We start from the raw sequence: 16716 nt of genomic DNA, 5'->3' as shown, positions 1-16716 counted from the left end.
TATAACCTAAAATTGGGTAAGGCAAAGCCTCCATTCTGTTTATTTTTTTGAAGGTGAGCTTTATTTATATGAGGTTTTTTATTCTTCCATATATAGGAAGAAAGAATTGAATCCAAAGAGTCAAAAATTTAAGATTTAGGAATGAAAACAGGCACAGCTTGAAAAAGGTACATAAATTTAGGTAAGATATTCATTTTAATAGAATTAATTCGGCCAATCAGTGATAAAGAGAGAGGCGACCAATTAGAAAGTAACACTCACAACACGCTGGAGGAACTCAGCAGGTCGGGCAGCATCCGTGGAAAAGATTGGTTGACGTTTCAGGCCGGAACCCTTTGTCAGGACTGTAGGGAGAAGGGGCAGAGGCCCTATAAAGAAGGTGGGGGGGAGGGTGGGAAGGAGAAGGCTGGTAGGTTCCAAGTGAAGAACCAGTAAGGGGGAAGATAAAGGGGTGGGGGAACGGAGGCAGGGAGGTGATAGGCAGGAAAGGTGAAGAAAGAATAGGGGAAAACACAATGGGTAGTAGAAGGAGGCGGAACCAAGAGGGAGGTGATAGGCAGCTGGGGGAGGGGGCAGAGTGACATAGGGATAGGGGAAGGGAGGGGGAGGGAATTACCGGAAGTTGGAGAATCCTATGTTCATACCAAGGGGCTGGAGACTACCTAGACGGTATACGAGATGGTGCTCCTCCAACCTGAGTTTAGCCTCATCATGGCAGTAGAGGAGGCCATGTGTGGATATATCTGAATGGGAGTGGGAAGCAGAGTTGAAGTGGTGGCTACTGGGAGATCCTGTCTGTTTTGGCGGACGGAGCGGAGGTGCTCGACGAAGCGGTCCCCCAATCTGCGTTGGGTTTCACCGATGTAGAGGAGGCCGCACCGGGAGCACTGGATGCAATAGATGACCCCAACAGACTCCCAAGTGAAGTGTTGCCTCACTTGGAAGTACTGTTTGGGGCCCTGAATGGTGGCAAGAGAGGAGGTGTAGGGACAGGTGTAGCACTTGCGCTTACAGGGATAAATGCCAGGTGGGAGATCCGTGGGGAGGGACGTGTGGACCAGGGAGTCGCAGACGGACCGATCCTTGCAGAAGGTGGAGAGGGAAAGATGTGCTTAGTGGTGGGGTCCTGTTGAAGGTGGTGGAAGTTGCGGAGGATAATGTGCTGGATCCGGAGGCTAGTGGGGTGGTAGGTGAGGACAAGGGGAACTCTGTCCCTGTTGTGGTGGCGGGAGGATGGGGTGAGAGCCGAAGTGCGGGAAATGGAGGAGATGCGGTTGAGGGCATCATTAATGACAGGAGAAGGGAAACCATGATCCTTAAAGAAAGAGGACATTTGAGATGTCCTGGAACGGAAAAACTCACCCTCAGAGCAGATGCAGCGGAGACGGAGGAACTGGGAATAGGGAAAGTCATTTTTGCATGTGGCGGGGTGGGAAGAGATATAGTTGAGGTGCAATTAGAAAGTTTTTAAATAATTCATTAAAGTTAAAAAATTTTCCTTAAATAAATCTTTATAATTCATAGTAATTGTTATCCCAAAATACGTAAATTGTTTTCTTAAAATTTTAAAAGGAAGGTTAATATCAGTTGGTATTAAATTGTTTAAAGGAAACAGTTCACTCTTATGTAAATTTGATTTATATCCTGAGAACTGATTAAAATTAGTCAGTAAACGGAACACAAATGGTAAAGAGGTTGTAACATTAGCTATAAAAAGCAACAAGTCATCAGCATAGAGCGACACTTTATGGATAGTACCTCTCCTTAAAAAACAGTAATCTCTTTAGACTCTCAAAAAGCAATGCTGAGGGTTCTAGTACCAAATCAAAAAGCAGAGGGCCCAAAGGACAACCTTGTCTAGTTCCACGTTGGAATTTAAAGGGTTTAGAATTCTGAAGATTAGTAAGAACCCGAGCGAAGGGAGATAATTAAAGTAATTTAATCCAATGAATAAAATTAGGTCCAAAATTAATTTTTTCTCAGGATGTAAATAAATAATTCCATTCAACTCTGTCAAAGGCTTTCTCCGCATCCAAAGATACCATACATTCCGATATTTCCTTAGATGGAGAATGCATAACATTTAACAAACGCCGTATATTCCAATGGGAATATCGATTTTTAATAAATCCTGTCTGATCATCTGAAACTATAGAAGATATAATATTTTCAAGTCTGCGAGTCGACACTTTAGATAAAATTTTAGTGCAAAATTGAATAAAGAGATAGGTCTATACGAAGAATATTCAGTAGGATTCTTATTCTTTTTGAGAATAAACAAAATTGAGGCTTCATAAAAAGACTGCGGTAATCTTCCTACCTTAAAGGAATCTGTAAGGGTAGAACATAAGTATGGTATAAGCAAGGATGAAAAGCCTTCTAAAACTCCCCAGAGAATCCATTGGGTCCTGGGGAGTTCCCAGAATGCAATTCTTGTATAGCCTGAGCAATTTCCTTCTGGGAAATGGGTTGATCCAATTGCCTACGATCATCTGTTGATCTAAAAAATTATTCATTGCAATATTATCCTTAACAGAGTCAGAACTATTCAGTTTGGAATAAAATTCCCTGAAAGTGTCATTAATTTCAAAATGGTCAGTTGTCATGTCCCCATTAATTTTACGTATTTCTTTAATTTGCCGCTTGGCTATAAATGGCTTCAATTGATTAGCCACACACATAAAAGTTGCTGGTGAACGCAGCAGGCCAGGCAGCATCTCTAGGAAGAGGTGCAGTCTACGTTTCAGGCCGAGACCCTTCGTCAGGACTAACTGTTAGCAGCCTGGCCTGCTACGTTCACCAGCAACTTTTATGTGTGTTGCTTGAATTTCCAGCATCTGCAGAATTCCTGTTGTTTGCGTTTCAATTGATTAGCCAGTAGCTTACCAGTTTTATCTCCGTGAATATAAAATTGAGTTCTACCTTTTAAAAGCTGGCTTTCAATTGGATACGTTAAAAGAAGAACATATTTTATATATTTCAGTAATGGGTACCGAAGCATATTCTTGGTCCAGTTGTTTTAACTGATTAGCTAGTTAATTTCTCTTTGTTAGCTTTTTTAATGATGTTTCCAGTAGAAGAAATAATTTGACCCCGGATATATGCTTTAAAAGTATCCCATATAATAAGACCAGACGTCTCTTCCAACATTTTTTCTTCCAAAAAAAGAGTAATTTGATTCTCCATAAATTTTAAAAAGTCCTCATCAGATAACACAGTTAAATTAAATCGCCAAAATCTACTCATGGGGATAGGACCAGGGAGATTTAAAGATAGAAGTACAGGAGAGTGGTCAGAAATAGCAATCCCTTTATATTCAATCGATTGAACCAATGGAATTATTTAACTGTCAATAAAAAAAAAATCAATCCTGGTATAAGAATGATGGACATGAGGGGAAAAAAGAATACTCCCTGTCTGTTGGATGAAGAAAACGCTAAGCATCGTATACCACATTTAGTTAGAAAGCAAACAACAGGAGTTCTGCAGATGCTGGAAATTCAAGCAACACACATCAAAGTTGCTGGTGAACGCAGCAGGCCAGGCAGCATCTGTAGGAAGAGGTACAGTCGACGTTTCAGGTCGAGACCCTTTGTCAGGACTAACTGAAGGAAGAGTGAGTAAGGGATTTGAAAGTTGGAGGGGGAGGGGGAGATCCAAAATGATAGGAGAAGACAGGAGGGGGAGGGATAGAGCCAAGAGCTGGACAGGTGATAGGCAAAAGGGGATACGAGAGGATCATGGGACAGGAGGTCCGGGAAGAAAGACGGGGGGGGGTGACCCAGAGGATGGGCAAGAGGTATACTCAGAGGGAGAAAAAGGAGAGTGAGAGAAAGAATGTGTGCATAAAAATGAGTAACAGATGGGGTATGAGGGGGAGGTGGGGCCTTAGCGGAAGTTAGAGAAGTCGATGTTCATGCCATGTTCATGATCCTCTCGTATCCCCTTTTGCCTATCACCTGTCCAACTCTTGGCTCTATCCCTCCTCCTCCTGTCTTCTCCTATCATTTTGGATCTCCCCCTCCCTCTCCCACTTTCAAATCTCTTACTCACTCTTCCTTCAGTTAGTCCTGACGAAGGGTCTCGGCCTGAAACGTCGACTGCACCTTTTCCTACAGATGCTGCCTGGCCTGCTGCGTTCACCAGCAACTTTGATGTGTGTTGCTTTAGTTAGAAAGGATTGGATAAACAAAGCTGATTTATTAAGTGTGGCTGGTTTGACAGATGAGCGATCTAATACTGGATCTAACCAGCAGCTAAAATCTCCTCCCATCACGAGAGTAAGTACATAAATCTGGCAAAAAGGAAAATAGATGTTCAAAAAATCCTGGATCATTTATCTTGGGGGCATATACGTTAGCAAAAACAATCAATTTACTGTCTAAACTCCTTGATACAATAACAAATCGACCATTAGGATCCGAAACAACTTTATGCTGAACAAAGGAAACCACAATCTACAAAAATCGAAACTCCACGTGATTTTGCATTAAACGAAGAATGGAATTGCATATCCTTCCACCAAATAAAAAAAACATAAGCTGTCACAGCTGTGTATATGCATTCCTTGTAAGAAAATAATGGGTGCTTTTAATTTTTTAATATAAACAAACACTTTGTTCCGCGTAATGGGGTGATTCAGCCCTTTCACATTCAAACTAAATAAGTTAATATTTCCAACCATTTTAAATACAAATACAAATCATCATGTAATTAAAAGATCTGGCCATAAGTTATTAAAACTAGAAAGCAAGCCGTAAGGTAAGGTAGTCAAACAGGCTATCATATAATCAACCCAACACAGCTCCCATAGAGAAATAGGCCCTAGCCCCTCCCCCACCCAAAGCAAGAAAGCTGACCAATAGACAGTCAGCGAGCTAATAACTAAGTTCCCTCCCCAAAAAATCCTGTTGACAGAAACTCCGATCCTACAAGGTCAAATATGTCCCTACCAAGATACAACATAAAAAGAAAAATAACTCAGTTTTCAAAAATATGAGGATCAGTTTAAACAAGTTCAAAGAAAGCTATATTAAAATAAGCCTCAAAAAGGATATAATAAAAAAGTATCAAAAAAAAACAAAAGACAATATATGAACAGCCAGAACGTAAGCTTATTAAAACCTTATTTCAAATTCATATTAACAGAGGAAAAATTGATCAAATAAGAAATAAAACAGTTTTAGACTTCATCTTTCAGAAACTCATTTGCGTCTTCAACTGACTTTATTCTTTTTCGCAATCCGTTCTTCAAAACAGTACTCAAACGGGCGGGAAACCAAAGGGATGGTTTATATCCTTTATTATAAAGTTCTGACATAACTTCTCTATATTTCATACGATCAGCCATAACTTCAGGCGAATGATCTTCCACAAATCTGACCTTGTAACCATGGAAATCGATCATTCCTTGTTGACGGGTATGGCGAATTAAAAGGTCCTTAATACGAAATTCATGAAAACTTAGAATGACCGACCTGGGTCTCGCTGCCGACGACGATGGCTTTGAAGTCGGCAAGCGATATGCCCGATCGAGCTGCGGCTCAGAAGTGAATAGAACAGGGAATAGCTGTTTCAGAAAGTTTGCAAAGAACTTCGTAGGGTCAGTGCTTTCAATTGATTCTTCAAGACCCAGAATTCGCAAATTATTTCTCCTGTTTCTATTTTCTAGACTGATAATCCTTTTCATCGTTTTTTCATTGGATAAGGATAACTCTTTGCAGAGTTTAAATGTATCTTCAAGATCCTCTTCAAGTGTCACCAGCTTTGCAGTATTTTCCTGAATTCGGTTCTCATGCTCAGTTAAAGTTTGTTGGATTGTATCCAATTTGCCATTAGGTCGTTGAAACTCCTCGGAAAATTCGGATTTTTGCCGTTTACGGAAGTCACTGATTGAATCCAAAGTGATTGGGAATTCATCTTCTGTTTCTCTTCCTTTTGGAGAAGCTTTTGTTCTTTTCCCAGCCATAGTAGAGCAGTATTAAAGTATTATAATAAGGTTTCAAAAAAAAGCTGGTAGAGACAATAAAGTAAATAGGGTAGGAGCAATCTAAAACGATGTTACTCCATCAGCTGCCAACAGGGCTGTCCAGCAGCAACAAGTTTAGAGTCCATTGAGGGGAGGCTAGTTTCTGTGATGTACTGAGCTGTGCTGACAACTCGTATGCAATTCAGCATCGGTGATTCAGCTGATCATTGATGGATTTGAGCGATACAGGATGATGAGAAAAACAAAATTATCCACTTGGAGCAGTAAATGTTATTTACCTGTTATTTAAAATTGCATATATTTTTAAGAATAGTTAGAAAAATTGTGTTTGAAAGATTTTGAATTTGTGAAATCCGAGTCATGAGTAGAATTCTGGAGCGCTCAGCAGATAAAACTGGAGAGATGAAAGTCTATATTTTAGATCAGCCTTTCTCAACCTTTTTGCCTTGGAGGAACCCTTGAAATAATTTTCTGATTTCAGGGAACCCCTGTCTACAGCTCATGGTAAGTTAGCGTGATCAGTAAGTTGTAGATACAATATTCCAAAAATAATTGTTCTCGCTCTTTTGAATAGAGAATGAAATTTTAGCCAACCTTTCTTGAAAAAAGCGGTAGTTAAGCTTAGATTGCTTTTATTGAAATTAATCTTTTTCTTTCCCTTTCATAAATTTAAAAACTCATAGACAAACATAATAAGTTTCTGTTAAATAACCGTCTTAAGCCAAAATGGGATTTTGTCTAACAGTAGGCTCGATAGATTTAATTTAAATAAAGGTTGTAAATTGTTTTTAATTAATGCTATTTACAACATGAAAATTTATTGACAATGTTGAAGCAGTGGGTTGTGACAACATCAAGAATTTTGTTTTGCAAGAGAAATGAAACCTCTCATGGAGCCAACCATTGATGGGGCACCATTAGTACTGATGCCAGCACAGTTCCTCCAAGACAGACCCTTCGTTTCCAGATATGGAGACAAAACATTAAATATATCTTGGCATTTGCTTGTTTCGGGTAACTCTTTGCAACAGAAAATTTTCTTGAAATTTCACCATTTGCAAATGTTACAACATGACATTTATTGGTGAAATCTGTTGACTCATTAACCTGGAAAGAGAAGCTGTTTTTCAGATTATCACACAAAACCTCTTCAGCATCATATGACATGTCATCAATATGTCGACTTACACTGTTTGGGAGTGAACCCTTTTCAATTTCTCTTAGTGCATCTTTTCGTAGCATTTTATCCTGTATAATTTTACATACTGCCATTATTAGGTTCTCACCAAATGTGTGGCTTTTCCTTTTCTGGATAACAAGTTCTGCTACCAAATAACTTGCTGCCTGATACTCTTTGCTGTTATTTTATTAACAAAAGCTTTACTCTGTTTTGAGATTCCAATAACCATATAAAGTAATCAGCACTTTTACTTATTATAAGGCTGTGACTTCTATTTAAGTGTCTTTTCTATTTTGCTGGAGCCATTGCCACATTTGTGATTTGTTTGCCACAGATTAGGCACCATGGAATAGGACAACTTGGATCACCAGTCCATGTAAAACACTGCTGTATAAGTAGTTTTCACTGTAAAGTGTTACATACCCTGTAACTGGGTTGCCAAACCAGCAGAAATGGACCACTTAGTTGGAGTCTGGATTACTGGAACTAAGAAAGTTTTATTAAAGAAATAAGCAACACAGTACTCTAATCAAAAGGATAATAAATGCAACAGTTCAGCAATGATAAACACACATGTACACAGAACTAGGATAATAGGATCAATCAAGCTCTATCGCCGTCTAGGGGTAAATGACCAGTTTCAAGTGACGCAAAGATCAGTTCAATTGAGTTCAGTTCAGTTCACAGTAATCACTGTTGTGCCGTTGGGGGCGGGGGGAGAGAGAGAACGAATGAATATTCAAATTGGATTCCAAACAGACCTTCGATATCCCTCGCAGTCAGCTTTTGGGCGAGCCCTTTGTAATGTCTTCTGAGGTCACCGACTGTGACCCCTCCGTTCCAGATACGATCGTTCTTCTGCGGTGAACCCGGCACCCAGGCAAGGGTGGACACACACACCAGGTTCCCGCCGATCCGTACCTTTCTACCCTGTGCGTCTGTGGCTGGTCCTGCGACCAGACCTCCAAAAACTCCCACCAACTAGTGGGGGGGGGGCACACCGCTTTCAGGATCTTGTTACCTCGTGGAGTCGTGTGTCTGTTGCCTTAGCGAACCTGTCCCTTTTTATCCCCCTGCTGGGGTATCGCCTGTCCATCACACTTCAAACAGTTCAGGGTTCAAAGCTCCCGGTCTCTGACAATACTCGGAACTGTGTCTCCTTTCTGTTAATCCCTCTCGTCTCTCATTAACATCTCTGAAGGTTCCCCCATTGTCCTCTTATCGGCATCAATCTGGCTTTTTTTTGGTCACAAAAGACAGACTTGTTTTTTTTTGTCCTTTGTTGCTCAATAAGAATTGCAACTACACTTGGACTAAGATGTTAACTGTCCTGTGCTATCACCAGTGGGATCATCCGTTAATCTGCCACCTATCTTCAGGAGTTCCGGCCACTTATGATCAAGACTCCCTCGAGGTGGTGGGCCAGCAGTGCTAAAGCACCACCTCCCACTGGTGAGTTTAAAAACTTAGCATCTGCCTCTATCAGAGTTGTTGGTTGCTTCCATCCAACAGACAGTCTACTCTTCAGGTGTCTGTGCAACTACTGAAGGATTTGCAAAAGATGGATACACTGTCTGACTATCTGCCCCTCTGGATGTTCTTGGTCCACACCCATGATGATCCTGTCTCTGCTGCCTCAGCTACAGCCCTGCTGGTTGACTTAATCTCTTCTAGTGAAGCCAAGGTCACGCAGCCACTTCTGGAAAGTGAACGCAATAAAGCCACAGCAACCTACTTCGAATGGATAGCATGAGACCTTCCACCCTCTGTCTCTGCACTCTGATGTTAATTCTGCATACTTGGTTAACTTGCGCTCATGGGCTTCATCGATGTTGTCTTCCCAGGGGACTGTGAGTTCACCAATAACCACTTCTCTACTGGTGTCAGACCATACGATTATCTCTGGACGCAATGTGGTGAAAGCTGTTTGCTCCGGGAAACTGCCTTGGCACACCGATCATTGGCTGAAGAAAGTATGCTTGACCGTGGGCTTGAGCTGTACACCCTTGACTTGGAGCCTTCTTTCACAAATGATATGCGATGTTCTGTGCAGCATGGGGCATGAGATAAGTTGTGCTGCAGTACTCTCTGCTCAACCGCTTCTGTTACAACTTTGAGAACATAGTTATGTCTTCAAGTGTACATGCTGCTGGAAAGATTGACTCTGTGTGCACTCAAAATATGTTGAAGTGTTCCCTTCTCACCACAAGCAGCACATCTGTCTGTCTTATCTTCATACCAGGCGCTGAGGTTGGCAGGTGTTAGGAGCAGGTCGTACACTGCCCTGCACAGAAAAGAAATGCGAAGTGGTTCCATCTGCCACAGAACATTCCAGGACAGACTTGATTTTTGTGTCCTTTGTTGCACAATAAGAATGGCATAATAAATAACTAAACAAGAAAACTGCTAAAAATATGGAAACTTCACAGTACAATCCCCTTCTAACCTACACAATCTACCTTCTGCAATGTTTACAAGAACAGCCTACTGTCCTCCCCCACCCCTCCGCCCAGTGCAATGCAGCGCTCACCAATTATCAACGGCCTCCCCTACCTTGCATCAAAAACTGAGAATAAACGAGGTCCTACTGCACACTGCCATACTGAGCTGAGAGACTGCTATCAGGGCTGCTCGATCACTGCCCACCACTGGTTAACATCATTAGCATCGTGCAATGTGAGAAGTTCAAAGAACGATGTTTAAATTTTTTAAATCATGATCTCGCGGAACCCTAGGGTTCCAGGAAAACCTGGTTGAGAAATCCTGTTTTAGATGCACTTCTTGCCTATTTGATATCTTGCACAAATGTTGTTACATTTTCTTCTGCTTATAAAACCTGTACATCAATTGCATTTTCATAGTCTTTTCCATTATCCTTTCACATATAAATATCTTGGAGTTTGCGTCTTTAGCATTTCTTTTAGTCAAACTAATTTCACTTGGATTTTCCTGTAGTACTTTGGTTTGCTTAGTTTTCTAGGCTTTCTATTAGGATGTCACCAACAAATTTTGATATCGTTCTTGTTATTGACATAAAATAGCATTTCAGCACATAACTTAGGGAAGCGTTGCTATGCACAGCATGCCAATTATTAAAAAAAACTATCCTCTCAACCCAGCCATTGCTATTCATGCAACATTGTTTCCATGCATTTCTATTTGATTACTGAATTTCTCATGTGAAACTCTGCTTGGAAGATGTCAACAAGAATGTTGACACAGTGTGATTTCTTTAAATAATTTTGTGTTGAGCATAGTGTATCTATAATTCTCGCCTCGGTGTTCGTGATCCGTTTTATAGTCGATTCACTAAATTCTGTGTTTTATATTTCCTTGCTTTTAAGGCCGTACCACTAAGCCAGTAATTTGGGAGTGAGCCTTCTTCACAAGCCTAACAATTACTGTTAATTAATGCTCAAGTATGGCTCCCATTTCCAGTGAATTTTTTTGTCATACTATTGTGTGTTGTGTATTTCACACAATACACCAACTGCACTGCTGTTGTAAATTAATTAGGGAACTAAAATTAATTGAAAAGTAATGGCATTAAAGTGTTGAGCTGCCATTTTGAGTGTGACTGGCATTACCCACTAAATGCCTTCCCACTGAACTGGCCTTGTGTAACGTATTTAAAATTTGCACCACGGTAGCGTAGTGGTTAGCTTGGGGCGTCGGAATGCGGAGTTCATTCCCGGCATCCTCTGTGAGAAAGTTTTGTATGATTTTCCCATGTATGCTTGAGTTTCCTGCGTGTTTCCTCCAAAGATGTACCGGTTAGTAGGTTAATTGGTCATTGTAAATTGTGATGTTTAGGCTTGGGTTTAATCGGTGGTTAGCTGGGCAGCGCAACTCTGGGCTAGAAGGGCCTGTTCCACACCGCTTATCTAAATAGATAAATAAATATCTTAAAAGATCTTAGTGTGAAGATTAAGGGGAACTGCTTGCTTTCAAACTATTTTGATTATTCTGTAGACTCTGGGTGGGCGGGGACTTGCTAAGGTGATCAAAAGTGTAATGCCGATCTGCTACAGTCTGAATAATTGCTGTGTTATTTTCTAGGTCTCGGATCTGATTAAGGAATGTCGGCAGACCCTTGCTGAATGTCTCTTTGCCTGGGCATGTCAGACACCACTGAGCAAAGATGACACCTTGTTTATCATTTGCCACATGGAGAGTGTCACGACTGAGGCAGATGGCACATTGGATAATGTAAACCTTGCTCTTCTCATGGCTCTGCTTTATTGCTTTGATATAAGCTTCTTGGAGAATGTTACTGAGGACCGAGAAGGTAAGAAAGCTATCATGAAAGGATCACAACGAAGTGCTGTTAGCTGTACATATTAGCTGTTTATAGAAAGTGCCACAAAACCTCTTTTGATCTTAACCAGTTCTGACTTGAGGTTATTTGCCCAGAAGAATGTAAAGTTTCTCAATTACTTTTGCTAGACAGAAATGTATTTAGCTCAGTGTTCATTGTTTAAAGGCATTCTCAGTCACAATTTGCATTTTCTGCACTATTTCTGCTTCATCACTCAAAAACTAGACTTGAGTTTTCGTGGATGATGCAGGCTGTCAACTGGATTTTGTGGCTAAGAATCATAGAATATCATTTGCATGTTACTTTGGTGAAGGGTCTTAGTTGTGCCTGACAGTGAAATGCTGCACACTTCAGTAAAACCAATAAAAGTTAACAAGACTGGTTGCAAGCATTTAGCTTCAGTTTGAACTTGACTTCTGTTGAACGATATAGTTGAAAGCCCGTCTAATGCTTTTCGGTTTGCTGATGTTCTGTCACTGTCTCTTTAAGGTAGAGTGATATTCTAACTTGATTGAATGAGGAGGGGGAAAGCAAATTTATTTGGTTGCAGTGATTTGCAAGCTCACTTGCAAATCCCAGTCAGTCCGACTGGCAACAACATCTCCTCCACAATCTGTGTGCTTAGCCCTGTTTGACTAGCTTTATACTTATGACTGTGAAGCTAACTACAACTTCAATCCATATTTAAGTTTCTGTTGACACCATTGTCTTTGGCCAAATCAAAGCTGGTGAGAAACTAGCATATAGGAGAGAGAATAAAGATCTGGCTGAGTGGTGCCACAACAACTACCTCTCACTCAAAATCAGCAAAGCTGAAGAGCTGATTATTGATTACAGGAGGAGGAAACTGGAGGACATGAGCCAGTCTTTATCAGAGGTGGAGAGGGTCAGCAACTTTAAATTCTTTGGCGTTATCATTTCAGAGGATCTATCCTGGCATTAAGTTAAAAAAAAATGGATGTATCAGCGTGTTTAATTACCAATACAATGCAGTGATCTAAGTGTATAAATTAATTTGACTTCACACTGAGCAGAGATATTCTTTCCTGTCTTCTGAAGAACTTGCAATATTGTTTTTTAATAGAGTTAATTCATCAACTGCCATTACTGACAGAAAAACAGTATGTGACTGCCATTCATAGCAGGCTGCAGAACTCCCAGCCTTGGAAACTGCCAGGTCTTCAGGCTGTGGTCAGACTGGCCTGGGCCTTGGCTCTGCGAGGGATCTCACAACTGCCAGACACGACAGGTAAACCTTTGCGCTTCCCCACTTTTCAGAAATATTTGAGAAAGGCTTTGTCAAGTTTATTTTCAGATATACAGGTGAAATGAAAAACTTTGCAGCAGTGTTACAGACACGTAGTATCAAATAAGCAGTATTCATTAAAAAAAAACAAATTTAAAAATGTACACAATTTTTAGAAAAGCACATTTGAGTAAAGAAAAGCACAATGCACGTTTTTGTGCAAGGTGATCAAGTGGTCATAACGTTGCTACTCTGAGATTGTGATTGGCGTTGTGCTGGTTGGTTCAAGAACTGAATGGTTGAAGGGAAGGTGCTGTTCTTGAACCTGTTTTTGTAGGACTTCTGGTTTTGTGGAAGTTGGACCTCATGCCTGGTGGTAAGATTTCGGTTCACAGGTCTGAATGTTTTGCCTTGCTCTGGAGTTGGTCATTACATTTGACAATACAACACAGGAACAGCCCTTCGGCCCACCATGTTTCTGCTAAGCATACTGCCAATCTAACTAATTCTGACTGCCTGCACATTCCCTCTATTTCCTCTGTTCATTTTCCTGCCTAAATGCATCTTAAACTTTGGCATTGTATCTACCTTTACTGCTACTGGCAGCTTATTCCAGACACCTACCACATCTTTAAAATTTCCTCCTCTTGCCTGTAAGCTCTGTCCTTTCATATTTGACCTTCCCACACTGAAGGGAAGGAGTTTTACTTTCTACCCTACCTATGCCTCTCAATTTTATATGCATGTCCTTCCAAGGCTACAAACTCCCAACTTTTTAGGAGACTGGTAGAATGGATGGGGATGGATTTGCCAACTGATGTGGGCTGCAGACATCTTCTGCTGGGTGAGAATGGGGCCTTTATGTGTGTCTTCTCTTCCCAGCTCTGAGCTATGATTAGTTGGGTCTTGGTCATACTGAGCAGAGTGCCAAATGGATTCTCATACTCACTCACTGAGTCAGTGAGGCCTAATCCAAACAGCATCCTAGTGAACTGCTTCTGTACCTTCCCCCAAGCCTTTAGTGCAGCACCCAGAATTCCACAGGGTACACCAAATGTGGCCTTGGCAAAGCTTTACATGGCTGTTAACTTCCCAACTTTTACACCTATTGCCCTGACCATGCTGTAAGCTGCCTTTACTGCCTGTCTACATGTGTTTCACTTTCAGGGAGTTGTGGACCTGCAACTCAAGATCTCTCAGTCCACCACTGTCCTTAAGGGCCCTGCCATTTCCCTTTTTATTTTATCTTTTATTTATTTCAGAGATACAGTGCAGATTAGGCCTTTCAGGAACAAGGAGCTGTGTTGCACAGCAACCCACCTGTTTAACCCTAGCCTAATCACAGGGCATTTTACAATGACCAAATTAACCTAGTAACTGGTACATCTGGAGACTGGAAAACCTGAAGCACCCAGAGGAAACCCACATGGTCAAGGGGAGAATGTACAAACTCCTTACAGACAGCAACAAGAATTGAACACTGATTTTCTAGCTGATGCTGTAAAGCATTGTGCTAACCATTACCTGACTGTACTGCCCCATCTGTAACTTCATATCTAATTTACAAACTCAGTAGACCTCCTGTGACTCAATCTTCTGGACCAAAGTACCATGAGGGACATTATAGTATCCATGTAGACATTATTCAGTGACCTACCCTTATTAATCAACTTCATCACTTGTTCAAAAACTTAATTGGTAAAGTCAACATGGCTTGTGCTGGGAAGACCCTACCCCCTAACTTTGATTAAGTCTATGCTTTTACAAATGTAAGTAAATCCTGTCCCTAATCTCCAATAATTGCCCTACTACTAATGTAGGGCTCTCTCCCCTATAATTTCCTGGCATCCTTTCTTAAGCGAAGGAACAACAGTGGTGGGACCTTGCCTATAGTTCGAAGTTGCAAAGATCTCCCTCAGTATCCAAGGATAGATTTCTTCATGCCTTAGGGACAACCACCCCATAAAGATTTTCAAGAGACCCAGTACCAACTTAATTTCAACTTTTCTTTGAATATCACCATATCTCACATTCATCCATGTCCTACTTCATGGTGATTTAAGACCTTTTCCACTTCCTCTAATTCCATGCGTAAATTCCCTCCTTTGTCCTTGAGTTGACTTTCTCTTTGCTACCTCAGCTTTTAACATAGATATAGAGTAAACATATAAAGGATTCTCTTTATTCCTATTTACCAGGGAAATATCACAGCCCTTTTCAGCTCTCCTATCTCCTTGCTTAAGTTCTTTTGTTTCTTTTATTTTCCTCGAGGGCCTGTCTGATTTCAGCTTCCTAAATGTCACGTAGGCTTCTTTTATCTCTTTGATTAAACTTATCATATCTCTTTCCATCTAAGGTTTCAGACGTCTAATTGGCTGGACTGTTACACGTCAGATGTCGATTTAGTTCCAAACAGCCACTTCCAATCTCCTGTTGCAGTACCTTCCTCACCCAATTTAGCACCTTTACCTGAGGACCAACATCCTTATCCTTGGCTATCTTGAAACTTAGGGAATTGTGATTCCTGAAGTTCTCCCTCAATGAAGCTCTGATTACCTCGTACAATATCTGGTATGGGCTCTTCCCCAGCTGAGCTATTTGCATACTATTTAGAAACATAGAAAACCTACAGCACAATACAGGCCCTTCGGCCCACAAAGCTGTGCCGAACATGTCCTTACCTGAGAAATTACCTAGGGTTACCCATAGCCCTCTATTTTTCTAAGCTCCGAGTACCTGTCCAGGAGTTTCTTAAAAGACCCTATCGTATCCCCCTCCACCACCATCGCCAGTGGCCCATTCCACGCACTCACCACTCCCTGTGTAAAAAACAAAACACTTACCCCTGACTTCTCCTCTGTATCTTCTTCCAGGCACCTTAAAACTGTTACCTCTCGTGCTAGCCATTTCAGCCCTGGGAAAAAGCCTCTGACTATCCATATGGTCAATGCCTCATTTCAAGAAATTATTTTGGATGCACCTGATAAATTCTGCCCCATCTAAACCCACTAAACACTAGGGAAGTTAAAATCACCTACAACAACCTACTTCATTATATTTACATCTTTCCGTAATCTACCTGCATATCTGTTCCTCTAACTGGCAATTGGTAGCCATACAATATAGTCCCAGCAGAGTCACTGCACCATTCGTATTCCTGAGTTCTACCCATATGATCTCTTAGGATGAGTTCTTTTGGGATGTCTGATATTCATTTTGATGGGTAATGCATCTCCCCCCACTTTTTTTTTAACATCCATCACTGTACATCTGAAATATCTTTAACCAAGAATGCTGAGCTGCCGGTCTTCTCCCTCTTTCAACTCAGTCTCTCTAATGGCTGCAGTAATGTAGTTCCATATACTAATTTGGACTGTTCGCTTATCTGCTTTACCTGTTATACTCTTTGCATTAAAATAAACACACTCCAGACTGTGAGTCCCATGGTGTTTATTAACCTTGCCTTGCCAATTCACCAAAGCTCCACTTTGACCTCAAGACGGTTCTTCTCAAAATGACCAGGGGGGATAGCTTGCCTCCCTGCCTCCCTTTTGCATGCCGCCCGGAGGAGGAAATGTACTTTATCTTAGCTGAAACTTGATAACCAATCGTTGCTGCTCCTTTACTCCTCATTCTGTCAGTAGGGCAAAGCTTGATCTATTAATGCCAAAAAAGAATTAAATGGTTTGCAGTCTATTTGGTATTATTCTCTTTATGTTTTTCTTACTCTTTGCAGCCCAGAGCATCTGCCTAGCTGTGAAGGGATGGCATGACCTGAGCCATTTGCTTTGCAGTGACCTTCTTGGAATGTCTGAGGTGTGCAGCCACTTCTCTTGGGTTACCTTTCCTCAAGTTTGGCCACACTGCTTATCTGGAGATGGGTTTCAGCATTTTGGTGGTGGGGCTGGTGTTGGTTATTCATATTCTGTGAACTTGGTGAAGGAGATTTTGTATTCTATCATGCTGCTCTGTATCACTAGCTA

The 16716-nt window shown here is 41.1% G+C and overlaps 1 protein-coding gene across 1 annotated transcript in view; it reads left to right on the top strand.

Annotated features, from left to right (window-relative positions):
* Positions 1 to 16716, top strand: part of nup205 (nucleoporin 205) — a 136842-nt gene that overhangs the window by 27151 nt on the left and 92975 nt on the right. Inside the window, exons 6-7 of the mRNA XM_063058283.1 lie at positions 11229 to 11457; positions 12572 to 12736. Coding sequence (XP_062914353.1) covers positions 11229 to 11457; positions 12572 to 12736 — 394 coding nt within the window. The remainder of the gene's footprint in view (positions 1 to 11228; positions 11458 to 12571; positions 12737 to 16716) is intronic.

The sequence above is a fragment of the Mobula hypostoma genome, chromosome 9, assembly GCF_963921235.1.
Source record: "Mobula hypostoma chromosome 9, sMobHyp1.1, whole genome shotgun sequence".
In the NCBI taxonomy this organism is placed as follows: domain Eukaryota; kingdom Metazoa; phylum Chordata; class Chondrichthyes; order Myliobatiformes; family Myliobatidae; genus Mobula; species Mobula hypostoma.
This window is presented reverse-complemented; position numbering and strand designations above follow the sequence as displayed.